This window comes from Hyperolius riggenbachi, chromosome 12, assembly GCF_040937935.1.
Source record: "Hyperolius riggenbachi isolate aHypRig1 chromosome 12, aHypRig1.pri, whole genome shotgun sequence".
Classification (NCBI taxonomy): Eukaryota; Metazoa; Chordata; class Amphibia; order Anura; family Hyperoliidae; genus Hyperolius; species Hyperolius riggenbachi.
Window position 1 is genome coordinate 240,289,543 of NC_090657.1, and position 26,745 is coordinate 240,316,287.

General features: G+C 48.0%; 1 protein-coding gene across 24 annotated transcripts in view; it reads left to right on the plus strand.

Moving 5' to 3' along the window:
* SDK2 (sidekick cell adhesion molecule 2) overlaps positions 1-26,745 on the plus strand; it is a 1,552,195-nt gene that overhangs the window by 1,323,263 nt on the left and 202,187 nt on the right. For all 24 annotated transcript variants that reach the window (XM_068263131.1, XM_068263129.1, XM_068263132.1 and 21 more), the window contains 4 exons: positions 4,444-4,527; positions 12,852-13,046; positions 14,373-14,489; positions 23,753-23,920. In XM_068263131.1, coding sequence (XP_068119232.1) covers positions 4,444-4,527; positions 12,852-13,046; positions 14,373-14,489; positions 23,753-23,920 — 564 coding nt within the window. The remainder of the gene's footprint in view (positions 1-4,443; positions 4,528-12,851; positions 13,047-14,372; positions 14,490-23,752; positions 23,921-26,745) is intronic.

Below are 26,745 nucleotides of genomic sequence, written 5' to 3' on the forward strand. Positions count from 1 at the left end.
GGGTGTGGTCATGGGCGGAGCTACATTTACATGAACTTAACAGCAGTTTAAGTAAGCCTGCCCAGCAAAATGTTAGCTGAAGCCCCCTCTCCATTAATACAAAAATTCATCTATAAATGCAGCATATTACTTAAATAGGATTAAATATTATTGTTATTGTTTATATGTGTGTAAGGGTGTTTGTGCAGTGGAGATGGTTAGGGTTAGGCACTTCCAGGGAGATCTTAGGTTTAGGCGCCACCAGGGAAGATTTAGGGTTAGGCATCACCAGGGAGGTCTTAGGATTAGGCACCACCAGGGGGGTGGTTAGGGTTAGGCACCACCAGGGGGGTGGTTAGGGTTAGGCACCACCAGGGGGGTGGTTAGGGTTAGGCACCACCAGGGAGGTGGTTAGGGTTAGGCACCACCAGGGGGGTCTAGGGGTTGCGGATAGGTACAGGGAGGGTTCTGTGTGAGAGTAGGGATAGGTATAGTTACAGTACAATATACACCACCAGGGGGGTGGTTAGGGTTAGGCACCACCAGGGGTTGGTTAGGGTTAGGCACCACCAGGTGTTGGTTAGGGTTAGGCACCACCAGGGGGGTCTTTAGGTTTAGGCACCACCAGGGGAGTGGTTAGGTTTAGGCACCACCAGTGGGGTGGTTAGGGTTAGGCACCACCAAGGGGCTCTTAGGGTTAGGCACCACCAAGGGGCTCTTAGGTTAGGCACCACCTAGGGGCTCTTAGGGTTAGGCACCACCTAGGGGCTCTTAGGGTTAGGCACCACCTAGGGGCTCTTAGGGTTAGGCACCACCTAGGGGCTCTTAGGGTTAGGCACCACCTAGGGGCTCTTAGGGTTAGGCACCACCAGGGGGGTCTTTGGTTTAGACACCACCAGGGGGGTCTAGGGGTTAGGGATAGGTACAGGGAGGGTTCTGTGTGAGAGTAGGGATAGGTATAGTTACGGTACAATATTTGTAATATACACAATTTATTAAATTATGTATATTTACGCAAAGAGGGGAGGTCTAAGGGATAGGGATAGAGAGAGCCTACAGTTCGGTATAATTGCAGTAAAATCTACCATTGTATTACTATGCTTAATACAAGTGTAAATATCGTTTTTGGGTATAGACGCTATTAGAAGTTTAATTTCCCAATTTGTTTGTTGTTATAGACGGTAATTTGCCTTTTCATTTCCGTTTATTGAACCGATTTAGCACTAGATTTTCGGTTATAAGCTATAAACGAAAAATATTGTTTTACATTACAACTTATAATTTCGCCTATATCCCGCGCCCTTTTTTCCAGGCGCCCTTTTTTGATACACGCCTCTTAGTACTGTTCCTTAGGATTGTAATGATTCTTACATTGTAATCGTTTTTCCACTAGGATTCTCTGTATAATTATATTTATATACTTTAGCACTCTAAGTACTACATGAGATACAATTACTGATTATTTAGTATTATATACCTAGTCCTTATGATATATACTGTATATTTTTTGACTACTCCACCAGCCACCCTACCCCTTATTTTAAGGGTCATTTTTAATTGTATTTTCCCTATGTAATTGTTGTGTATTTTATCATTTTTTGAGTAACTTGAACAAGCGCTGACCGCGATCGTCGGGAATTGTGGGAGTGTACAGTGATTTTACCGTGATAATTGCAGTAAAATCGCCTACGCAATACGGTTTTGGTACTTTGTAGTGAGAAAGGGCCCTAAGAGACTGGTTATATAACTCGCATTCTTTGCAGTAAAATGAATGCCTAAGTAACCAATCCACAGATGTCATCAAGTGCTAAACACGATCTGCACGGGGTCAATATGGAGAAATGAGGGACAGCGTACAACAAGCTGGCAAGTGTCGCCCTGTACCTGCAGGCGGGATGCTGAGACCGGTTCTCTTTACTGGCGCATCTGCATATTGCTGAGCAGAATTAAAAGCCAGGTGCCATAAATAAGTTAAGATCGGAGTGTCTGTTTCTCGTTCGTCACTCCGATTCCGCCAGGGGAATTCTCTGTCCGATCCAATTATCCATCCGTGAGCCCCACCAGGTAATCTCAATGACACGTCGCGCTTTCTCCCGCTTTTCTAATTGATTATGGCTCCGTCGCTGAGACGCGCTTCTAATTAGCAAATCCCCAGTGCCTGCGGAATGAGGAGACAATGATTCTATTCAAAATAGGGAAAAAAAACACGCAGCCTTTTTTTTATCAAGAGGAAATAGTTTCCCAACAAACTAGCGCTGCAGACAGGGGCGTAGCTACAGCTCACTGGGCCCCATAGCAACTGCTATGCCTGCTATCCCTATTCCTACGCCCCTGGCTGCAGACGCCCCTCTGCACGGCGAACAGAAATGCCCAGCTTCTCGTTTTACGGCGCAAAATTGGGAATTTCTTTAACCTTAATTTAAAGGGACTCCGAGCAGTGCAGAAACTATGGAAAGATGCATATCATTTTAAAGCTCTCTTTCTTCTGTTTCCAATGATCTATAAACCGCCGCCCTACGCCTTTTAGTTTTCGCTATTTTGGCGATCGAAATTGCCGCCGCCGCGACTTCGATCGCGACAATAGAGAAAACTAAAAGGCGCAGGGCGACGATTTAGGGGTCGTCAGAAAGAGGAGAAAGAGAGCTTTAAAATGATATCCATCTTTCCATAGTTACTTGTATTACACAGGACGACACTTTCCCCAGTGTCAGCAGCTCCATTCAGCAGAAAAAGTCGCCCTGTGTAATACAATGTAACTATGGAAAGGTGGATATCATTTTAAAGCTCTCTTTCTCCTCTTTCTGACAACACCTAAATCGTCACCCTACGCTTTTTAGTTTTCTCTATTTTCGCGATCAAAATCGCGGCCGCGGCAATTTCAATAGCTAAAATAGCGAAAACTAAAAGGCGTAGGGCGGCGGTTTATATATCATTGGAAAGAGGAAAAAGAGCGCTTTAAAATGATATGCATCTTTCCATAGTTACTGCACTGCTCTGAGTCCCTTTAAGGGCCCATTCACACTGATGCAATTAGTGGCCGTTTACCGCAAATCGTCGGCGATCGCTATCGCTTGTAAAAGCACTCGTGTGATTAAAAGTATAAGGCAGTGATCTCACCGCCGTGATCGATGGCCATTCACTGTAAATGCAAATGTGGTGTATGCATCGCTTTGTTTTGCAATTTTACAGCGAGGGCTTTAGAAATATAAGAAGCACGAATCACGTTTGCTTATGAATTGCAAAAGTGTGCAATAAAAAAAAATACGCATTTATCTTTAAAAAAAAAAGTCGCAAAACGCTAGCGATTTTGCTAGCGTTTTGCAATCCCCAGTGTTCCCAGGGCTATTATTGTAAAGTGAAATTGTGGGTAAAGCAGGCTGTTTTGTGAGGAACCTGACGTGAGAGGCCTATGGAGGCTGATATAACGGTAGTTATTTAATTTTAAACAATACAGATTGCCTGGCTAGCCTGCTGATCCTCTGCCTCTAATACTTTTAACCATAGCCCCTGAACAAGCATACACATCAGATGTTTCTAAGTGACACGTGACTGAATTAGCTGCATGCTTGTTCCGGGTGTGATTCAGACACTACTGCAGCCAAATAGATCAGCCGGGCTGCCAGGCAACTGGTATTTTTTAAAAGAAAATTAATATGGCAGCCTCCTCGCTCTACAGGTTCTCATTAACAAATGTTGTTCTCTCATAGGCATACATTTCAAGGAAGTTGAGTGGTTTCTGATCTGTGGGCCAATTTCTTCTCTAGGGACACCAAGAAATAGGTCATGTTCAAGGCCAAAATCTGGTGGGCAACCAATGACCTTTGTGCAGCACAGTGATTTTTCTTTCTAGATCAAAGATTTCAGGTGGCACCATCAGGTCAGACCTGGCAGAAACCAGTGAGGTACATCCATCTGTAGTATGGAGAATTCTGGTCAGAAGTGACCCTTGTGAAAGACTTGCAACTAAAAGCCATACCTCTGACGAGGAAACATTGCCACGCAAACTACTCTGACGAGGAAACAATGCCACGCAAACTACTCTGACGAGGAAACAATGCCACTCAAACTAATTATGTATGAAAACACAAGAACTGATGTACAGAAAAATGTCAGCAAATCCTTTGGACTAATGAGTTTGAATCTGACTTATGTGGTTTTAACAGAAGGCAGTCATTTTGTCAACACACATGGAAAGTAGTACAAGGAAAAGTGTCTGCAGTCAACTGTGAAGCATGGTGGAGGTTCTCTGCAGGAGCAGGATGCAGTGTCTGCACATTAGGCTGAATATTGGTTCAGGCAGATACTTATCCATCTTGCAATGCCATTGTGGAGTTGCGTAATCTTTCACAAATTCATTCAATACAATGACAATAGACAGAAGTAACTTGTTGGTTGGTTTCTGTAGCATTTATTGAATACGTTTGGATAATGTGACCTCTTTGTGCTCTTGCCTTGTGCTTCCAGAGCCCCCTCAGTTTTTGAAAGAGCCAGAGAAGCACCTGTCTGCAGAGATGGAGAAAGTGGTGGACATTCCGTGCCAAGCTAAAGGTGAGCGCTAAACACCGACTTTACTTGTGTATGCTCGGTGTTCCCCTTTTACTGTATTATATAATGAATATGTACCAATCACACAGGTCACATGACCAGCATTATTTATTCCCTCATATGTGGGCTGTAACTTGTGCTGGTTGTATTTATGTCTACTAGTCGGCATACATGCAAAAAGGGCGGCGGTGGGAAAATGTGGGCGTCGGAAATAAGCACTAGCAGAATACTGGTAAAGTTACCAAAGGGAATTCTACCAATATTTTACAAACACTAAACCAAACCCTGTTCTCACACTAGCCCTCCCTCTTCTGATGCCTATCCCTTACCACAACCCCCCCCCCCCCCCCCATTTGCCTAACCCTAACCAACACCCCCACTGATACCTAACCAACCCCCATCCCCACCAATGCCAACGCATTACTCACTTTCCACCGATGCCTATTTATTTTATTTATTTATTTTAGGTATTTATATAGCTCTGAAATATTATGCAGCGCTGTACAGAGTATATTGTATTGTCACTAAATGTCCCTCAGAGGAGCTCACAATCTAATCCCCACCATAGCCATATGTCTATATTGTGTAGTGTGTATTTTGTAGTCCAGGGACAATTTAGGGGGAAGCCAATTAACTTATCTGTATGTTTTTGGGATGTGTGAGGAATCCAGAGTGCCCGGAGGAAACCCACACAGACACAGGGAGAACATAAACTCCTTGCAGATGTTGACCTGGCTGGGATTCAAACCAGAGAATCAGCGCTGCAAGGCGAGAGAGCTAACCACTGCGCCACCGCGCTGCCCAATCTTTACTTAACCCCCAACCCTCCCCCACACACTGAGCCATAGCCAACCCCGCACCTATACCAAACCCTAACCACCTGCCCCCCCCCCCTTCCCCCGCTGAGAAAACGCCGGTATCCATGCCCCCTTTGCCATAGTAACGCCACCGTACATTTGGAATACCGGGTGCCACTGAAGTTTGGGCGCTTTATAGGTATCTGTATTACTTGGGGCTATAAAGGGAATTTGGCTGGCAGCCCTGGCACCCGCTGTTTTATTGGCTGCCTCCGGATCCCTAATTCTCCATTTGGACAGTGGGCCTCATAGCCACCTTTAGAGGGAGCTACTCGTTACCTTGCTTCTGGAGTAGATGATCGCCTTTTGCCACAGGTCCTCTTTGAGGCTCGCTCTGCGGTAGCTGCAACGTTCTGCATCTGGAACTCTCAGGCAGTAAAATATGTTGGTTGTCAGTAATAATCACTAGTAGCACAATTAGGCTGGCTCCGTGTGCATAATTACTGCTGGAAAAGGCCACTGCAGCCCCTCTAGCATTAGGAAAATATAAATGACTGGAGCGGGGAAGGGACTCAGAGATGATTTAATATGCCTTGTTATGTTAAGTACCCGGGAGACGCCACTTGTGAGATACCGTGTGGGTTTTTACTGTCCTCTGGCTTTCCACTGCCTTCATTCCCACAGTCTCTCCTTGCTGAGTCTTCTAATTACTTCTCACCCCCCTGAGCTGTGTGACTGGTGAGGTGTGAAGTGAGCTCTGTCTGTGTTGCCCCTAGCAACCAATCCCCTTCCTCTCCCATGCTGCATCTGAAACTAGGAATTCAGTCCTATTATTGCTGGTCTACTTTCCTGTACAGGAGTATAGCAGTGGCTACAGCAGCTATAGTGGATGCTTTGGGGCTGTACAGGGGTATAGCAGTGGCTACAGCAGCTGTAGTGGATGCTTTGGGGCTGTACAGGAGTATAGCGGTGGCTACAGCAGCTATAGTGGATGCTTTGGGGCTGTACAGGGGTATAGCGGTGGCTACAGCAGCTATAGTGGATGCTTTGGGGCTGTACAGGGGTATAGCGGTGGCTACAGCAGCTATAGTGGATGCTTTGGGGCTGTACAGGGGTATAGCTGGGGCTACAGCAGCTATAGTGGATGCTTTGGGGCTGTACAGGAGTATAGCGGTGGCTACAGCAGCTATAGTGGATGCTTTGGGGCTGTACAGGAGTATAGCAGTGGCTACAGCAGCTATAGTGGATGCTTTGGGGCTGTACAGGGATATAGCGGTGGCTACAGCAGCTATAGTGGATGCTTTGGGGCTGTACAGGGGTATAGCGGTGGCTACAGCAGCTATAGTGGATGCTTTGGGGCTGTACAGGGGTATAGCGGTGGCTACAGCAGCTATAGTGGGTGCTTTGGGGCTGTACAGGGGTATAGTGGTGGCTACAGCAGCTATAGTGAATGCTTTGGGGCTGTACAGGGGTATAGCGGTGGCTACAGCAGCTATAGTGGATGCTTTGGGGCTGTACAGGGGTATAGCTGGGGCTACAGCAGCTATAGTGGATGCTTTGGGGCTGTACAGGGGTATAGCGGTGGCTACAGCAGCTATAGTGGATGCTTTGGGGCTGTACAGGGGTATAGCTGGGGCTACAGCAGCTATAGTGGAGGCTTTGGGGCTGTACAGGGGTATAGCGGTGGCTACAGCAGCTATAGTGGATGCTTTGGGGCTGTACAGGGGTATAGCTGGGGCTACAGCAGCTATAGTGGATGCTTTGGGGCTGTACAGGGGTATAGCTGGGGCTACAGCAGCTATAGTGGATGCTTTGGGGCTGTACAGGAGTATAGCGGTGGCTACAGCAGCTATAGTGGATGCTTTGGGGCTGTACAGGAGTATAGCAGTGGCTACAGCAGCTATAGTGGATGCTTTGGGGCTGTACAGGGATATAGCGGTGGCTACAGCAGATATAGTGGATGTACAGGGGCTGTACAGGGGTATAGCAGTGGCTACAGCAGCTGTAGTGGATGCTTTGTACAGGGGTATAGCGGTGGCTACAGCAGCTATAGTGGGTGCTTTGGGGCTTTCCACTGCCTTCATTCCCACAGTCTCTCCTTGCTGAGTCTTCTAATTACTTCTCACCCCCCTGAGCTGTGTTGCCCCTAGCAACCAATCCCCTTCCTCTCCCATGCTGCATCTGAAACTAGGAATTCAGTCCTATTATTGCTGGTCTACTTTCCTGTACAGGAGTATAGCAGTGGCTACAGCAGCTATAGTGGATGCTTTGGGGCTGTACAGGGGTATAGCAGTGGCTACAGCAGCTGTAGTGGATGCTTTGTACAGGGGTATAGCGGTGGCTACAGCAGCTATAGTGGGTGCTTTGGGGCTTTCCACTGCCTTCATTCCCACAGTCTCTCCTTGCTGAGTCTTCTAATTACTTCTCACCCCCCTGAGCTGTGTGACTGGTGAGGTGTGAAGTGAGCTCTGTCTGTGTTGCCCCTAGCAACCAATCCCCTTCCTCTCCCATGCTGCATCTGAAACTAGGAATTCAGTCCTATTATTGCTGGTCTACTTTCCTGTACAGGAGTATAGCAGTGGCTACAGCAGCTATAGTGGATGCTTTGGGGCTGTACAGGGGTATAGCAGTGGCTACAGCAGCTGTAGTGGATGCTTTGGGGCTGTACAGGAGTATAGCGGTGGCTACAGCAGCTATAGTGGATGCTTTGGGGCTGTACAGGGGTATAGCGGTGGCTACAGCAGCTATAGTGGATGCTTTGGGGCTGTACAGGGGTATAGCGGTGGCTACAGCAGCTATAGTGGATGCTTTGGGGCTGTACAGGGGTATAGCTGGGGCTACAGCAGCTATAGTGGATGCTTTGGGGCTGTACAGGAGTATAGCGGTGGCTACAGCAGCTATAGTGGATGCTTTGGGGCTGTACAGGAGTATAGCAGTGGCTACAGCAGCTATAGTGGATGCTTTGGGGCTGTACAGGGATATAGCGGTGGCTACAGCAGCTATAGTGGATGCTTTGGGGCTGTACAGGGGTATAGCGGTGGCTACAGCAGCTATAGTGGATGCTTTGGGGCTGTACAGGGGTATAGCGGTGGCTACAGCAGCTATAGTGGGTGCTTTGGGGCTGTACAGGGGTATAGTGGTGGCTACAGCAGCTATAGTGAATGCTTTGGGGCTGTACAGGGGTATAGCGGTGGCTACAGCAGCTATAGTGGATGCTTTGGGGCTGTACAGGGGTATAGCTGGGGCTACAGCAGCTATAGTGGATGCTTTGGGGCTGTACAGGGGTATAGCGGTGGCTACAGCAGCTATAGTGGATGCTTTGGGGCTGTACAGGGGTATAGCTGGGGCTACAGCAGCTATAGTGGAGGCTTTGGGGCTGTACAGGGGTATAGCGGTGGCTACAGCAGCTATAGTGGATGCTTTGGGGCTGTACAGGGGTATAGCTGGGGCTACAGCAGCTATAGTGGATGCTTTGGGGCTGTACAGGGGTATAGCAGTGGCTACAGCAGCTATAGTGGATGCTTTGGGACTGTACAGGGGTATAGCTGGGGCTACAGCAGCTATAGTGGAGGCTTTGGGGCTGTACAGGGGTATAGCGGTGGCTACAGCAGCTATAGTGGATGCTTTGGGGCTGTACAGGGGTATAGCGGTGGCTACAGCAGCTATAGTGGATGCTTTGGGGCTGTACAGGGGTATAGTGGTGGCTACAGCAGCTATAGTGGATGCTTTGGGGCTGTACAGGAGTATAGCGGTGGCTACAACAGCTATAGTGGATGCTTTGGGGCTGTACAGGGGTATAGCGGTGGCTACAGCAGCTATAGTGGAGGCTTTGGGGCTGTACAGGGGTATAGCTGGGGCTACAGCAGCTATAGTGGATGCTTTGGGGCTGTACAGGAGTATAGCTGGGGCTACAGCAGCTATAGTGGATGGTTTGGGGCTGTACAGGGGTATAGCGGTGGCTACAGCAGCTATAGTGGATGCTTTGGGGCTGTACAGGGGTATAGCTGGGGCTACAGCAGCTATAGTGGATGCTTTGGGGCTGTACAGGGGTATAGTGGTGGCTACAGCAGCTATAGGGGATGCTTTGGGGCTGTACAGGGGTATAGCAGTGGCTACAGCAGCTATAGGGGATGCTTTGGGGCTGTACAGGGGTATAGTGGTGGCTACAGCAGCTATAGTGGATGCTTTGGGGCTGTACAGGGGTATAGCGGTGGCTACAGCAGCTATAGTGGATGCTTTGGGGCTGTACAGGAGTATAGCGGTGGCTACAGCAGCTATAGTGGATGCTTTGGGGCTGTACAGGGGTATAGCGGTGGCTACAGCAGCTATAGTGGATGCTTTGGGGCTGTACAGGGGTATAGCGGGGGCTACAGCAGCTATAGTGGAGGCTTTGGGGCTGTACAGGGGTATAGCGGTGGCTACAGCAGCTATAGTGGAGGCTTTGGGGCTGTACAGGGGTATAGCGGGGGCTACAGCAGCTATAGTGGAGGCTTTGGGGCTGTACTGGGGTATAGTGGTGGCTACAGCAGCTATAGTGGATGCTTTGGGGCTGTACAGGGGTATAGCGGGGGCTACAGCAGCTATAGTGGATGCTTTGGGGCTGTACAGGGGTATAGTGGTGGCTACAGCAGCTATAGTGGATGCTTTGGGGCTGTACAGGAGTATAGCGGTGGCTACAGCAGCTATAGTGGATGCTTTGGGGCTGTACAGGAGTATAGGGGGGGCTACAGCAGCTATAGTGGATGCTTTGGGGCTGTACAGGGGTATAGCGGTGGCTACAGCAGCTATAGTGGATGCTTTGGGGCTGTACAGGAGTATAGTAATGGCTACAGCAGCTATAGTGGATGCTTTGGGGCTGTACAGGGGTATAGTGGTGGCTACAGCAGCTATAGTGGATGCTTTGGGGCTGTACAGGGGTATAGTGGTGGCTACAGCAGCTATAGGGGATGCTTTGGGGCTGTACAGGGGTATAGCAGTGGCTACAGCAGCTATAGTGGATGCTTTGGGGCTGTACAGGGGTATAGCAGTGGCTACAGCAGCTATAGTGGATGCTTTGGGGCTGTACAGGGGTATAGCGGGGGCTACAGCAGCTATAGTGGAGGCTTTGGGGCTGTACAGGGGTATAGCAGTGGCTACAGCAGCTATAGTGGAGGCTTTGGGGCTGTACAGGGGTATAGCGGTGGCTACAGCAGCTATAGTGGAGGCTTTGGGGCTGTACAGGGGTATAGCGGTGGCTACAGCAGCTATAGTGGATGCTTTGGGGCTGTACAGGAGTATAGCGGTGGCTACAGCAGCTATAGTGGATGCTTTGGGGCTGTACAGGGGTATAGCGGTGGCTACAGCAGCTATAGTGGATGCTTTGGGGCTGTACAGGGGTATAGCAGTGGCTACAGCAGCTATAGTGGATGCTTTGGGGCTGTACAGGGGTATAGTGGTGGCTACAGCAGCTATAGTGGATGCTTTGGGGCTGTACAGGGGTATAGCGGTGGCTACAGCAGCTATAGTGGATGCTTTGGGGCTGTACAGGAGTATAGCGGTGGCTACAGCAGCTATAGTGGATGCTTTGGGGCTGTACAGGGGTATAGTGGTGGCTACAGCAGCTATAGTGGATGCTTTGGGGCTGTACAGGGGTATAGCGGTGGCTACAGCAGCTATAGTGGATGCTTTGGGGCTGTACAGGAGTATAGCGGTGGCTACAGCAGCTATAGTGGATGCTTTGGGGCTGTACAGGGGTATAGCGGTGGCTACAGCAGCTATAGTGGATGCTTTGGGGCTGTACAGGGGTATAGCGGGGGCTACAGCAGCTATAGTGGAGGCTTTGGGGCTGTACAGGGGTATAGCGGTGGCTACAGCAGCTATAGTGGATGCTTTGGGGCTGTACAGGAGTATAGCTGGGGCTACAGCAGCTATAGTGGATGCTTTGGGGCTGTACAGGGGTATAGCAGTGGCTACAGCAGCTATAGTGGATGCTTTGGGGCTGTACAGGGGTATAGCGGTGGCTACAGCAGCTATAGTGGAGGCTTTGGGGCTGTACAGGGGTATATCGGTGGCTACAGCAGCTATAGTGGATGCTTTGGGGCTGTACAGGAGTATAGCGGGGGCTACAGCAGCTATAGTGGAGGCTTTGGGGCTGTACAGGAGTATAGCGGTGGCTACAGCAGCTATAGTGTATGCTTTGGGGCTGTACAGGGGTATAGCGGTGGCTACAGCAGCTATAGTGGAGGCTTTGGGGCTGTACAGGGGCATAGCAGTGGCTACAGCAGCTATAGTGGATGCTTTGGGGCTGTACAGGAGTATAGTGGTGGCTACAGCAGCTATAGTGGATGCTTTGGGGCTGTACAGGGGTATAGCGGTGGCTACAGCAGCTATAGTGGAGGCTTTGGGGCTGTACAGGGGTATAGTGGTGGCTACAGCAGCTATAGTGGAGGCTTTGGGGCTGTACAGGGGTATAGTGGTGGCTACAGCAGCTATAGTGGATGCTTTGGGGCTGTACAGGGGCATAGCAGTGGCTACAGCAGCTATAGTGGATGCTTTGGGGCTGTACAGGGGTATAGCGGTGGCTACAGCAGCTATAGTGGATGCTTTGGGGCTGTACAGGGGTATAGCTGGGGCTACAGCAGCTATAGTGGATGCTTTGGGGCTGTACAGGGGTATAGCGGGGGCTACAGCAGCTATAGTGGATGCTTTGGGGCTGTACAGGAGTATAGCGGTGGCTACAGCAGCTATAGTGGAGGCTTTGGGGCTGTACAGGGGTATAGCAGTGGCTACAGCAGCTATAGTGGATGCTTTGGGGCTGTACAGGAGTATAGCGGTGGCTACAGCAGCTATAGTGGATGCTTTGGTGCTGTACAGGGGTATAGCGGTGGCTACAGCAGCTATAGTGGATGCTTTGGGGCTGTACAGGGGTATAGCAGTGGCTACAGCAGCTATAGTGGATGCTTTGGGGCTGTACAGGAGTATAGTAGTGGCTACAGCAGCTATAGTGGATGCTTTGGGGCTGTACAGGGGTATAGCGGTGGCTACAGCAGCTATAGTGGATGCTTTGGGGCTGTACAGGGGTATAGCGGTGGCTACAGCAGCTATAGTGGATGCTTTGGGGCTGTACAGGGGTATAGCGGTGGCTACAGACACTGCAGGAAGTGCCAGGATCGCCAGTGTACAGATGATATCACTTCTGAAAGTTCAGAAAAAAAAATCTCTGCTGGTAAAATAATGTCCTACAATTTTTACTTGCATGACCAGAAGCAGTTTACGGAGTTGGTGTCGAGCTCTGTGGGTGGGACTGCTGCTTGAGTTGCATCATCCTGCTGTTGGGCGTGGCAAAGACTGAACTTTCTTAGAAGATTGCAGCTTATAGCAGTATCAGTCTGGGGTGTAGAATGTTGTTGATAAAGGACTCCAGACTGGGGATGGATTCATTTGATGTCAGCTGATCAAGGAGGTTCCATCCACAAAACACAGGGTTGTGCAGGATTTGGAGAATATTTGTGCTTTTAGCCTTATGACGGTCTTGTTTCTGCTTCATCTCAGGTGTTCCTCAGCCCTCCATCTCCTGGTACAAGGATGCTGCGCTGATCGACGTCCGCAGGGACACCAGGTTTCGGCTAGTAGGCGGTGGAAGCCTGAGGATCAGCGGACTGATGCCTGAGGACACTGGAATGTTCCAATGCTTTGCCCGGAACAGCGCTGGGGAGGTGCAGAGCTCCACCTACCTGGCTGTTACCAGTAAGTGCTGAAGACTAGGCCTGAAAGAGAAAACTAGGAATGGTGGGTGGGGCAGTTTTCAGGGGGAAGATGGGCTGTCCAGGTTCTTCTGTCTTGTCTTCTCTGAAAAAAACAAAAAAACTAAAACATATGGGAACGCCAATAGCAACCTCTGTATTCCTCTCTCTTGAGGTTCTCTTTAACCACTTCCCTACCCTGGTCATTTTCACAGTTCAGCTCAGCTCTGATTACTTTGGCAATAACTTTATCAATAATTATCACAGCTATACGATCTATATATTGTTTTATTCAGGACAAATTAGGCTTATTGTGGCTGATATTTGTTTGTATTAATTACCTTTTTTTCTATGTATTTTAAAAGGAAAATAAGGAAAAAAAGTGAAATAATACACAATTTATCCACTTTCTTACATTATAGCTTTAATGTAAATAGCTTTTGTTGTACATTAAAGCCACACATTTTATTTGTCTATCCCTCCTATTTATTTGAACAATTCATTTGTTTTAATATGTATTAGTAACACATTGTGTATACCCTACTCTCTTGTTATAGCGGTCTGCTCCTGGAATGTTTATTTTTCACTTGTTTGCACATTAATCCTGCAATTGAATTCCCTGGGAGGAAAATAAGGGTTTGCTGATATTCCTTTGCAACTGTGTAGCATTGTTATCAGCTCAGAGATAAACTGTGTTGTCTAGGATTTTGTTGGGAGGGGGGTGCAGAGACTTATTTTCATGTCATGGGGCAGGAAGTTGTTAAGGCCCCACTAAGATGTTCCTTTTTACTTGAAAGTCCCACCCACCCAAGGCTCACACATTGTACAGTAACATCTAAATGACATACAAACCATTGCTGTGCAAATAAAGAAAGCAGAACTGTTTATCTGTAACTGGAAGTTATGTGTCTGTAGTCTCTGGATGTGTTCCTGGGAGGGGCAAAGGGAGGGGCTACACTGCTCCCTCATTTGCATTGCTGCTCCTCCTCCTCTGTCCCAGTCTGATCAGTCACTGAAAGGCTATGCCATGCATTTCAAAGGACATCATATGAGTCATACAGTTTGCCAGTCAGATAAGCAGGAACCAAAAGGGTGACCTGCCAAGACCAGCATTTGTATACTTTACTTTACGTACATAAATACTTTGTGGTACATTGTAAGTGTTAGTCCCCCCCCCCCCCCCCCAAACCCCCCCACCCACTGGCCTTCTCTCTTCTAGCTGTAAGGAGAAGGGGGGGTTTAGAGAGTGATGTCACAAAGAGGAGGTGTCACAAAGTTACGTCTGTCCTCTCTACCCGCCGATCTAACTTTTCATTTGCCTTTGTCACAGGCATTGCACCTAACATCACTAAGGGGCCCCTGGACAGCACTGTGATCGATGGAACAGCCTTAATACTGCCATGCGAGACCTCCGGGGCCCCGAGGCCGGCTATTACCTGGCAGAAAGGTAAGATGTGTACAGGGGGGCATCTGCATTGTGGGTAATCCACAGGCAGCACGGTGGCATAGTGGATAGCACTCTCGCCTTGCAGCGCTGGGACCCCGATTCAAATACCAGCCAGGGCACTATTTGCTTGGAGTTTGTATGTCTATCCTGTGACTGTCTGAGTTTCCTCCGGGCACTCTGGTTTCCTCCTCCGCTTGCTCTGTTTGCTCAGTATCTCTCCACCGGAGATGGACTTTAAATGAACAGAGTCACTTTCTAGCTTCCTGGCTCTCTTATTGGCCTGTGGTCCCATGCTGCATCGGGGTCTCGGCTCGTACACAGTCCTGTGCAGCCAGTCAACATGTATACAGGGCTGGCCTTCAAGAAAGGCCACAAAGGCCATGCTTTGGGCGGATGCAGACCAAGGCGGAACCTGGACATGAAAAGGGGAAACTGATGCTCATGCTGTTCATGAAAGGGAGGGGCTGCTGTACATGGATGTTACACATGGAAGAGGGGGCTGCACATGGAATGGTTGGAGGAGGCCACTGGCGTAACAATAGGGGATGCGACCCCCTGCCGTCGCGGGGGGGGGGGGGCTAGGGCCTGCTCAGGGACTTTTGGGGGACAGGAGGGGTCGCAGCATAAGAGGAGAGTGTGGCAGATCGGTGGGGAGGGGGGAAATTCCCTCCCCTTCCCTCACCTCGGGCTCTCCTCTCAGCGCTCCCCTCCTGCAATCATTGGTGGCAGCAGCAGCGGCGGTGGCAGGCTGAATACATTACCTCCTTCTCGCCGGAGCTCTTCCGTTCTCTAAGAGCTTCATGCAACTTCCTGTGTAAACAGGAAGTTGCTCTTAGAGAACGGAAGAGCTCCGGCGAGAAGGAGGTAATGTATTCAGCTTCAGCCTGCCGCTGCCGCCACCACCACCAATGATTGCAGGAGGGGAGCGCTGAGAGGAGAGCCCGAGGTGAAGGAGGGGGGGATTTCCCCCCTTCCCACCGATCTGCTACACTCTCCTCTTATGCTGCGACCCCTCCTGTCCCCCAAAAGTGCCTGAGCCCCTAGGGGGGGCCTGGATTTTTTTTTGTTTGGGGGCCCAGGGATTTCTAGGTGCGCCCGTGTTGGAGGCTGCTGTACCTGGATAGCGCACATGGAAGAGGGGGCTGTATATGGAATGGGAGGGGGGCCGATTCCCACCACACAAGTGGAAACGAGCCCTTATAGATCTCTGAATAGCAGTTACTGCAGAGGAAGAGGAGAACACTGGGGGCTTTACAGGAGGACGGAGAGATTTCCTCCAGACTCTCTGAAAACCTAACAAACCGAATGATACATACCTGGGGCGTCCTTCAGCCCCCTCCAGGCTTATTGCTCCCTCACTGTCCTCCTGCACCACCTGGATCTTCTGCAATTCGCCCCGAAAAGTCTTCGAGTTAGAGAAGGCGTAGTCCAGCCAACCAACAACCTCCCATCGCAGGCGCCCCCCTTAACACAAATAATTCCACCGTGCCTCCCTTACCCTCCCTCCTTGTCACAGGTTTACTGTAATTGTGGCCCTTAAAAAGTTTTCAGCAGTGTAGTGAGTTGCCTGTTCCAGCAGCCGCGCTCCTTGTGGCTCAGTGCGCTCCCGTCCTCATCCCCGCTGGTCTTCTCAGTTACCTGGTGGCATATTATGTAATAACGTGCGCTGGGTCACGGAGGAGAGGCGCCCCTGTGAGGATGAAGATGGAAATGCAGGGAGCCACAGACCTAATGGAGGCACGCGCCAGACGGGGCAGGCAAGTTGCTATACTGCCAAAACCTCCGCAGGGGGGTGTATTTGTCATTAGGGGTGGTTCAGTCTGTTGGTAGGCGGTCTGTCAGGGTTGAAGGACCACTCCAGCGAAAAAAGTAAGCAGTTAGAATCCTGCAGGTTTTGGACAAGTCCATTTCCTCATGGAGGATTGGAGTTTGGAATCAGGATGATACCATTCATTGGCTACCTTACAGATGAGTAAACAGTGAGCTTTCGGCTTATAAAAAGCCTTCATCGGACTGGTTCCTGACGAAAACTGAAAAACACAGCTTATATACGCTGACATACAGAGGAGTCTGGGTTTTAAAAAGCATTTCCTGAATGAAAGATGCAAAGTCTAACAAATAATGTGCAAGTGGGTAGGGAGGCTGGCTGGTATCTTACTATTTTGGCAGTTAAACTGCTGTTCAGGAAATGCTTTTGGAAACAAAGAAAACCCAGAGAATCCCCCATGAGGAGATGGGACTAGTCCAAAACCTGTCGGTTCTGTCAGATTTTAAATGCTTACTTTTTTTCCTCTGGAGTGGTCCTTTAAGTTTTGCCCAGGGCCCCATTATAAGAACCGGGCCTGCTTGCAGTGTAATGATATACCCAAGACAGTCTAGCTCTAATTTCCTGAACAAATCAATTCGCCCAATAACCTGTTTTTGATGAGACGAGAATAGAGTGCCCAGATCAGATTTGCGCGTGCAAAGAGAGAACAGACAAACTCCATTCAGATAGTGGCCCGGCATGGAACCCAGGACTTTAGCTCTGTATAGTGAGTCTACGATGCCACCTTGTAGAGAATATCCTTGTCAAAATGGTTTGCCTTTAAGTGATGAGTTTTCAACATAATCTATTCCTCAGGAAGTAGTTATGGCAAAGTCTATATCTGCATTTAAAGAGGGCTTAGATGCTTTCCATGCATTGAAGGGCATCCACGGCTATAATTATTAGGTACTTCCCGGGAGAGTTGATCCAGGGAATTATCTGACTGCCATCTGGAGTCGGGAAGGAATTTTTCCCTTTTAATGCAAATTGGCCCAGGCCTTGTAAGGGTTTTCACCCTCCCCTGGATCAACAGGGATATGTGCGGTTTCAGAGTGGTATTTGTTTTGTTTTTTATCTGGTGTAATTTTTCAACCAAACTTACTATGTTTCTATATACAAGAGCTTTATTGTAGGAAAGAGATTATATGGAGAAAGTTACAGGTTAGGTAAATGTATTCAGCTTAGGTTAAGGTTTCCTTGGTTGGAGTACCGACTGTCGTACATCAGCTGATCACTAATAATCACAGCACAACCAGTTGGCATCCAGTGGGCCGCAGCCAAATATCCGTTACCACACGGTAAAGGTTTGTTAGTGAGCAGGGAAAAGATGGGGGACAACATGGCCATTTTTATATGACTTGATGGATCTGGAGAAGTAGGCGAGGACAGAAAGTGTGAATATGGGAAGGGGCTTTTTAGGCTACGGTCACGTTATAAATCGCCCGCGCTATTGCAAGTGCTGAGCCATTTATTGAGATTTTTTTCTAATCCATTTCCCTGAGCTTTTCCAAGAGCTTTTGCAGAGCGATTCTTTTTCTCACTTCCTGGTGTCAGTCAGGAAGAGAACTCTTTCACCCGGAAAGAAATAGATACAATCTATTTATTCATGAAAGCGCTGGGGATATCGCTATGCAAACCGCTTTCTCAAGTGCTTTGCGATTTTCGCTATACCTTCCATTGAATGCAAACGCTCAGAAGATGGGACAGGCAGCGCTTTTGGAAGCGGATCGCAATCGAACCGCTCATATTTGAACACTCCCATAAGGAATCGGTGCACAAGCGCTTGTAGAGCGATTTCAAAAATTGCCCGGGCTTAAAAAAATCTGCAAAAGCTCATAGTGTGAACACGCCCTTACAGAAAGCAAGTTAAAGATAATGAACAGTACAATTCTTATGTGCCAATAGAACAGAAGGGGGCGCACCACCAGCTTGCACTTGCATGTAGGGTATCGTTTATGAGACATCAATTATAATGTGACAATTGCTTCTAGAACTGATCTCACCATTATTTTAATTCTGGAGTAACTTAAAGGAAACCAGAGCTGAGATAAGGAGATTAGGAGATTGATACATACCTGGGGCTTCCTCGAGCCCCATCTGCACCGATCACTGAGGACAGCGGCGTGGCAGTGATCGGTGCAGATGGGGCTGGGGGAAGCCCCAGGTATGTATCAATCTTTTACTTTATCTCAGCTCTGGTACACAAAATCTCCCAAAAATTCCTGTAGTGTGTGACACCTAACCTCCTACAACCTAACTTCCTACAACCTAACTTCCTACAACCTAACTTCCTACAACCTAACCTCCTACAACCTAACTTCCTACAACCTAACTTCCTACAGCCTAACTTCCTACAGCCTAACTTCCTACAGCCTAACCTCCAACAGCCTAACCTCCAACAGCCTAACCTCCTACGACCTAACCTCCTACGACCTAACTTCCTACAACCTAGCCTCCTACAACCTAGCCTCCTACAACCTAGCCTCCTACAACCCCTAACCTCCTAACTTCCTAACTTCCTACAACCTAACCTCCTACAACCCCTAACCTCCTGCAATCTAACCTCCTACAACCTAACCTCCTACAACCTGACCTCTCAGAACTACTACTATTGCAGGACACACAGCACCACGTTTGTTGGAAGCCATATGGAGGTTGCCATATTTATTTCCTTGTAAAAAAAAGCCAGGTGCCTGGCAACCCTGTTGATCTTCTGGCACAAGTAGAGTCAAAACCCTGGAACAAGCATATGAGTAATCCAGTAAAACCCCAGTCACCTAAGTGAGAGTACCTGATCTGCTGCATGCTTGTTCAGGGTCTATGGTTAAAAGCATTAGGGGCAGAGGAGCAGCAGGGCTGCCAGGCAACTGGTATTGTCTAAAAGGAAATATGCCATATACCTCTCACCTAGGGTTCCCTTTAAATGGTGCTGCTGTTGTGGCTGTGACTTATTTGTGTGATGATCTGAGGTCTGAAGGTGAGTAGGGGAGACGAGGGGTTAAACCATATTATTCTATCTACACGTTTTATGGCCTGTCGGTGATTCTTTAATGGAAGCCATGGCAACTGGAACATCTTCATTTTTTCCCGTTTAATAGGAAAATTAACCCTTCTCTGACCGCAGTAAGGATGAGTTTTTTTGTCTAGCGATTCTTAAAATGGTTTCCGTGGACAGTCTGGCTACTGTGCTTGTGGCGTTCCTGTTCCCAGATGACAAACATTCCCACTTTGGGCTTCCGTAGGATTTACTCTCTTTTCTTAGAAAAGCAGGATAGATGTCCAGAGTCGTTCCTTGCGCACCTTACCCCATTCCCTGCGCACCCCATTCCCTGCGCCCCGTTCCTTGCGCACCTTACCCCATTCCCTGCGCCCCGTTCCTTGCGCACCTTACCCCATTCCCTGCGCACCCCATTCCCTGCGCCCCGTTCCCTGCACACGTCACCCCGTTCCCTGCACACATCACCCCATTCCCTGCACACGTCACCCCATTCCCTGCACACGTCACCCCGTTCTCTGCACACGTCACCCCATTCCCTGCGCACGCCACCCCATTCCCTGCGCACGTCACCCCATTCCCTGAGCCCCGTTCCCTGCGCACGTCACCCCGTTCCCTGCACACGTCACCCCATTCCCTGCGCACGTCACCCCATTCCCTGCGCACGTCACCCCATTCCCTGCGCACGTCACCCCATTCCCTGCGCACGTCACCCCATTCCCTGAGCCCCGTTCCCTGCGCACGTCACCCCGTTCCCTGCGCACGTCACCCCGTTCCCTGCGCACGTCACCCCATTTCCCTGCACACGTCACCCCATTCCCTGCACACGTCACCCCATACCCTGCACACGTCACCCCATTCCCTGCACACGACACCCCATACCCTGCACACGTCACCCCATTCCCTGCACACGTCACCCCATTCCTTGCGCACGTCACCCCTTTCCCTGCGCCCCATTCCCTGCACACGTCACCCCATTCCCTGCACACGTTACCCCATTTCCCTGTGCCCCATTCCCTGCGCACGTCACCCTATTCCCTGCACACGTCACCATATGACCATTTCAGTGCTCCAGGCAGGATTGTCATCCAATCGCCACTCTGCTAGAACACAGCACTAATGTACATCAATACATCCTTCCCGATCATACTTATGCAAATGAACTTACCATACTTATGCAAATTGGGGTGCTTTTTATCTGCTAATAAATCACTGCTCAGCTGCATGCTTCCCCTTCTGCCATGTAACCAGCAGCTGCGTATAAAGCAATAACCGTGTGCTTGCCACAGCTCTTTGTTACCCCGTGCAGCAGGTGTGGTCCCAGGCAGGTGACTGGCTTGCCTATACCTGAAAACCTCCCTAGATACAGATGCATTCCTCCTCCCCTTTTGTCTCCCCCAGTTACCTTCACCCCATTATTATTTGCACTGTTTTGTACATATCAATTTTGTTTGATGATAAAAAAATTATTTGTTTGTAAACCGTGGGCAGCGTCGCAAAATAAATGCAGGTAGTATTTAATAGTGTGATGGCACGGGTCGCAGGGATGGTTGTTGCACACATTCATGCTTCGTTGCTCATATCATTTTTGCAGCTGACTTATAGCACCACTATCGCAAAAAATTGAAAAAATTTCAAATACATGTAAACATATACAAATAAGAAGTATGTTTCTTCCAGAGTAAAATAGCCATACATGACTTTTCTCCTATGTTGCTGTCACTTACAGTAGGTAGTAGAAATCTGACAGAACCGACAGGTTTTGAACTAGTCCATCTCTTCATGAGGGTTTCTCAGCAAGACTTTTATTCCCTGAAAAGGATTTATACAACGATGCTGGTCAGCCTCCCTGCTAGCTGCACACTTTTTTGGCAGTTGGAGATAGAAACCGCCATTCACTAAGTGCTTTTGAAACTAAACAAGACCCTGAGAATCCCCAATGAGGAGGTGGGCTAGTCCAAAACCTGTCGGTTGTGTCGGAATTCTACTACCTACTGTAAGTGACAGCAACATAGGAGAAAAGTAATGTATGGGTTATTTTAATCTGGAAGAAACATACTTCTTATTTGTATGTGTTTACATGCATTTTAAATGTTACAGTTTTCGCGATAGTGGCCCTGTATTAAAGAACGCAAATCTGAGCAGATCAGCTTCATATTAAAGAGACTCTGTAACAAATTGTTTATCTTTATTTCTTCTATGCTATAAGTTCCTATGCCTTTTCTAATGTGGTCTGGCTTACTGCAGCTTTTCCTAATTGCACAGTAGCTGTGTTATCTCTGTTATATGATCTAATCTTCTCTCTATAGTCGGCACAGTCAGGCTGAGGCAGTCAGACTGGAATGTGCAGGGCTGCTTGTGATTAGCTAGAAGCTGTACACACCCCCTGCAGGCTCTGTGTGACTAACACACTCTGCTTAGCTGAGCCTATTAGAAGCTGGTTAGTTTGTTTGTAAACACTGCCTAAAACTGGCAATTACAAGCCAGGTTTGCAGCAGAGAATGGCAGAAACAGCACAGAGGGGACCAGGAGCACATAATGAATAGAATGGTATGCTTTTTATTGTAAGAATTTCAGAGTACAGATTCTCTTTAAAGGAAAAGAGTTTTGAAAACTTTGAATTTTACTTAAAGGGAACCTGTAGTGAGGAAGCTATCGAGGCTGACATTTATTTAGTTTTAGGCAATACCAGTTGCCTGGCTGTCCGATCCTTTACCTCAAAAGGTGGCCACTAATGATACAATTTCATGAATGAATGTTTAAGAAAGATTATTCGTACGAACGATTAGATTTGATCATTTGGGACCACTAATGGACAAAAATGTTCTAACCAACCCGATCAGATTGACAGGATTGATCTGAAAATCTGATCGATTTTATTAATCTGATCGTATTGGTTAGGAGATTTTTGTCAGTTTGTGGTCCCAAACGTTCATTTCCAATTGTTCATATCGTTAATGGCCAACTTAATACTTTTAGCCACAGGCCCTGAACAAGCATGCAGTCAGGTGCTCTAGCTGAAGTGTATCTGGATTAGCTGCATGCTTGTTTCAGGTGTGTGATTCAGACACTTCTGCAGCCAAAGATATCAGCAGGACAGCCAGGCATCTGGAATTGTTTAACAGGAAATAAAAATGGCAGCCTCCATCTACATAATGCCTTAAAGAAAACCTGTATTGAAAAAACCTCACCTGGGGGGTACTCCCCTCGGGTGGGGGAAGCCTCCGGATCCTTTTGATGCTTCCTCGGTCCCACTGCGGTGGCGAAAATCTTCCCGGAACAATGGCGATGTAAATATTTAACTCTCGGACTCCAGCGCAGGCGCAGTATCCGCTCTTCCCACGGAGATAGGCGGAAATAGGTGATCGCTGTCGGTCGCTCTACTGCGCAGCCGCAAGTCTCCTGCAAGTCTCCTGCACCTGGGTAGTAGAGCGGACCCGACGGAGATCGGCTATTTCCATCTATCTCCGTGCAGAGAGCAGCAACAGCGCCTCCGCTGGAGCCAGGAGAGGTAAATAAATCAGCGCTTATCAGGCTTGTGGAGCCCGGATTCCGGGACACTTCGGGGGAGCCAGCGCTGGACTGCCTGCAGCTACAGGGGTGAGGAAAGCCTCATTAGGATCCTGAGGCTTCCTCCTACCGAGGTGAGTACCCCCCAGGGGATGTTTCTCTTTTTTTTGATACAGGTTCTCTTTAAGCTGATGGCAACCTCTCCATTTTCAGTTATCATTCTGAGAGTGCTGGCCTCCCTGCAGATGATCTGTTTGGTCGCTGTGGAAAAGAAATACATTCCGTCCCCTACATGTTTCATGCACGAAGCTTACAGACTATGAGTTTAACGTGAACAATTTCGGGTTATCGGAAATGGATCAATCACCAAATGTTTCTTTTCACTTTTAGAGGGATTAGAAACTCTTTTCCAATATAATCATAAATGTTTCTGCTGTAATAAATCTTATCTCAGTCAGCCTGTCTCTATTTGGTACATTGCCGGGGAGAAGGAAGCTTGTTATCTCCCCTCCCATATTACTGCTCCTCACTGATTGGCTGAGGGCAGCTCAGCGTGACATGAGGCTGAGAAGGGAGATGCTGCTGATATCCGATCTATGCTGTGCTCACATGTGTTTACAAAGCAAGCTAGGTAGTTTCTAGGAGACGAAAAAAAGAGTGAGGGAGGAAATGACATCAGGATTAGCTTCAGTCAGTAGAAGTAAAAATGGAAATTGCCTGGAACAGTTTTCTTTTTATTTATTACATATAATTCACTGAATTCAATACGTGGACAGTGCAATACATGTGTTCTGTAAGTAGATCAAGTATTTATCTACATATATATGTGTTTTTTTCCTGTTATAGTATTGCTGTCACTCCTGCAGTAAAATTGTTGTTATAGTGCTGATGGACGGATGTAAGTGGTTTAGGACACAATATTGACTTATCCCCTGTGTTTGCTTCCTGCAGGTGACCGGATCCTGGCAAGTGGATCGGTGCAGTTGGCGCGGTTTACCCTGTTAGAATCGGGCAGCCTGCTCATCAGTCCAGCACATATATCAGACATGGGCACCTACACCTGCACGGCCACCAATTCCCGGGGAGCCGATGACGCCTCTGCTGATGTCGTCGTGTGGGGTAAGGAGTATCATTCAATTCTCTTATCTGTTTGAATCTGCTTTATTTTGCCTTGTGCTCTAAAGCGAATGTAGTGCTTAGAAGGAGCAAATTCTCAAACTTCGTTAACTGCTAATATTCAGAGGTTTGACACTGCAGGTAGTCCCCGGTTAACAAACAATATAGGGACTGTAGGTTTGTTCTTAACCTGAATCTGTTCTAAAGTCAAGACATTGTGCCATCTCTGTCCCCTGTACCTCTTCTGTGCCCCTCCAGTGTCCCCCTCTGTGTCACCTCTGCCCTCTGTGCCTCCCTGTGCCTCCAGTGTCCCCCCCCCCCGTGTCACATCTGCCCTCTGTTCCTCCTCTGTACCCCCCTGTACCTCCACTGTCCCCCTCTGTGTCACATCTGCCCTCTGTACCTGCTTATACAAGTTTAAAAGCAATGTTTTCTTAGATTTTTTTTAAATCGATTTTCTCAAAAGTCCATTTTGAATAAAAAAAATATTTTTGACTTGTTCCCATGGAAACACAGAATCCATGCTGCTCGTATCGGTGGGTCGTTTGTAAGTCGGGCGTTCCTAAGTCAGGGACTATCTGTACTCCTCTGCAGAATGACTAACATAGGAGGAACCGCACCTCCCCCGCCCCTCCCAGAAAAGGAAATTGTGGATTACTTGTCATTTTTCAGTATTGGGCATATCATGGATATTAGAGTCCAGCCCACTGTGCAGGTTGGTCATGTGACGATAGTTTGCCTGCCCTGAGTTAGAAAGCTCTGTAGACCATATACGGTACACATGGCATCCTTATTGCTGCCCTCCATTTGTTTTGCTACTGATGTTTAGCAGACTTTGGGGGAACTAGTCCAAAATTAAACTAGTATCAGGTTCATATGAAGCTAAATACTATGAAATGCCTTCTGTGTTTAGGAAGCTGTGCCCGTCTGTCTTTATTCTGTGTCCACAGCCATTGGCGTAGCAATAGGGGGTGCAGAGGCTGCGACTGCACCAGGACCCTGGGGCCAGAGGGGCCCTTCCTCAAACAGCATATTAGCTCTCTATTGGTCCTGTGCTGGTAATAATCACTTATAGAGATGCTTTAGTAATCATTAACAAGCTGTCCCCCATCCTCTTCTTGCACCTCTGACACACACGGGCCCATAGCTCCTTATCTACCTCCTTCTCTGTGTCCAGCTTCTACCAAGCTGACCGGTTTGCCCTGATAGTCTCCACTCTTGTCAGTCTACTTTGAGCCCATGCAATACGTATCGTAATAAGTTTCTGGGTCTTATTGGAAATATTAATAATTCCATTCTGTGTAAAGCGCTTTTCTCCTGTCAGACTCAAAGCGCTGGCGAGGCAGCCACTAGGAGGCACTCAGTAGGCAGTAGCAGTGTTAGGGAGTCTTGTCCAAGAACTCCTTACTGAATAGGTGCCACACTGGTCTCCTACGTCAGATGCAGAGCCCTTAACCATTACACTATTCGGCCACCACCTATATGGTGCCCATACATGGTCATTTAAAAAAAAATTAATTGGATCAATTTGTTTGATTATTACGTTAGATCAAATTTAAACATTTTTCCAACATGTCCGATTTGACTTTTATTGAAAAAAGGGGATAATCGTTCGTTTTTTTTCTTAGTAAAAAAAAAAAGATTATTTTCGACTTTCATTTGATTCGATTGTTTTGGTCGAATAAATGGGAAAATAATATTTTTAGGTACTTATCCGTTAGCCGGGCGCATCCGGCAGGTGGCGCTAATTACTATTCCCCCTCCAGGCCGACATGGATAGTAGGGAAAGATGTAACTCTGGTGGAGTTTTGTCGCCACCTAGAGGATGCACCCGGCTAACGGATAAGTACCTATTTTTATTGTACGGTGTATGAGCACCACGAGTGATAATCTATCTGTCCTGCGTGACGAAAGCCTGGCAGCTCTCCTGCCTCTTCCGCCTGTTTCCTCAGACTAGCATGAAGGGGCAGCCTTGAGTTTTACAGAAATGATCATGTATTTGATGGTGTTATATATAGTTTCTAGTGACGAGGGCATGCATGTATCGTCGCCCCATATGCAGGCTGTGGTGGCTGCCAGCGGTGTGGCTCAGCGGTTGTGCCTTACCGCCGTCTGTAGCCCTGCCTGCTGATTGGCTGCTCTGGTCTTTTGTATATTGTGAAGTCATATAACATGCCACCTTCTTGTATCGGTTCTTGTCGTGTGTGGGAGTTATTTGTGTGTTTATTACCACGGCTGAGAATGAAAGGCATTCCATATCGTGCAGAATTATTCTATAGCTCCAAGAATCCGGAATATTCCATAGAGGTCATTCCATCTCCTGCTGAAGATACAGCGAGCGGCAGATCTGATGAGCTTCTCTTTACAGAGGAAACCTCTCTCGGAATGCCAGAGATTTTAACTCCCTGAGGTCCATTAATATTAGATCTTAGCTCTGGTGAAGTGTAGGCTACAGATCCACTCTGCTGAACGTCTGCAGCCTGCTACACACAGGCAATTTTCATTAGCCAATTTTATCACCAACATGTAGTATGATGAGGGACAACAGATTGTGAATACTATGAACAGACTGTGTAGGTTAGCTCTCATACTACATGGAGGTGGTACAATTGGCCAATCAAAATTGAATGTGTGTACCGAGCTTCAGGCTGGGTTTATAAAAAATGCTGAAATCTGTCAGTCTCACTGGACAAGCCATAATGGACCACTCAAAGTGTAGGTGGGTCTTCTGTTAAAGGACATCTGAAGTGACATGTGACATGATGAGATAGACATGTGTATGTACAGTGCCAAGCACACAAATAATTAGGCTGTGTTCCTTTTTTTCT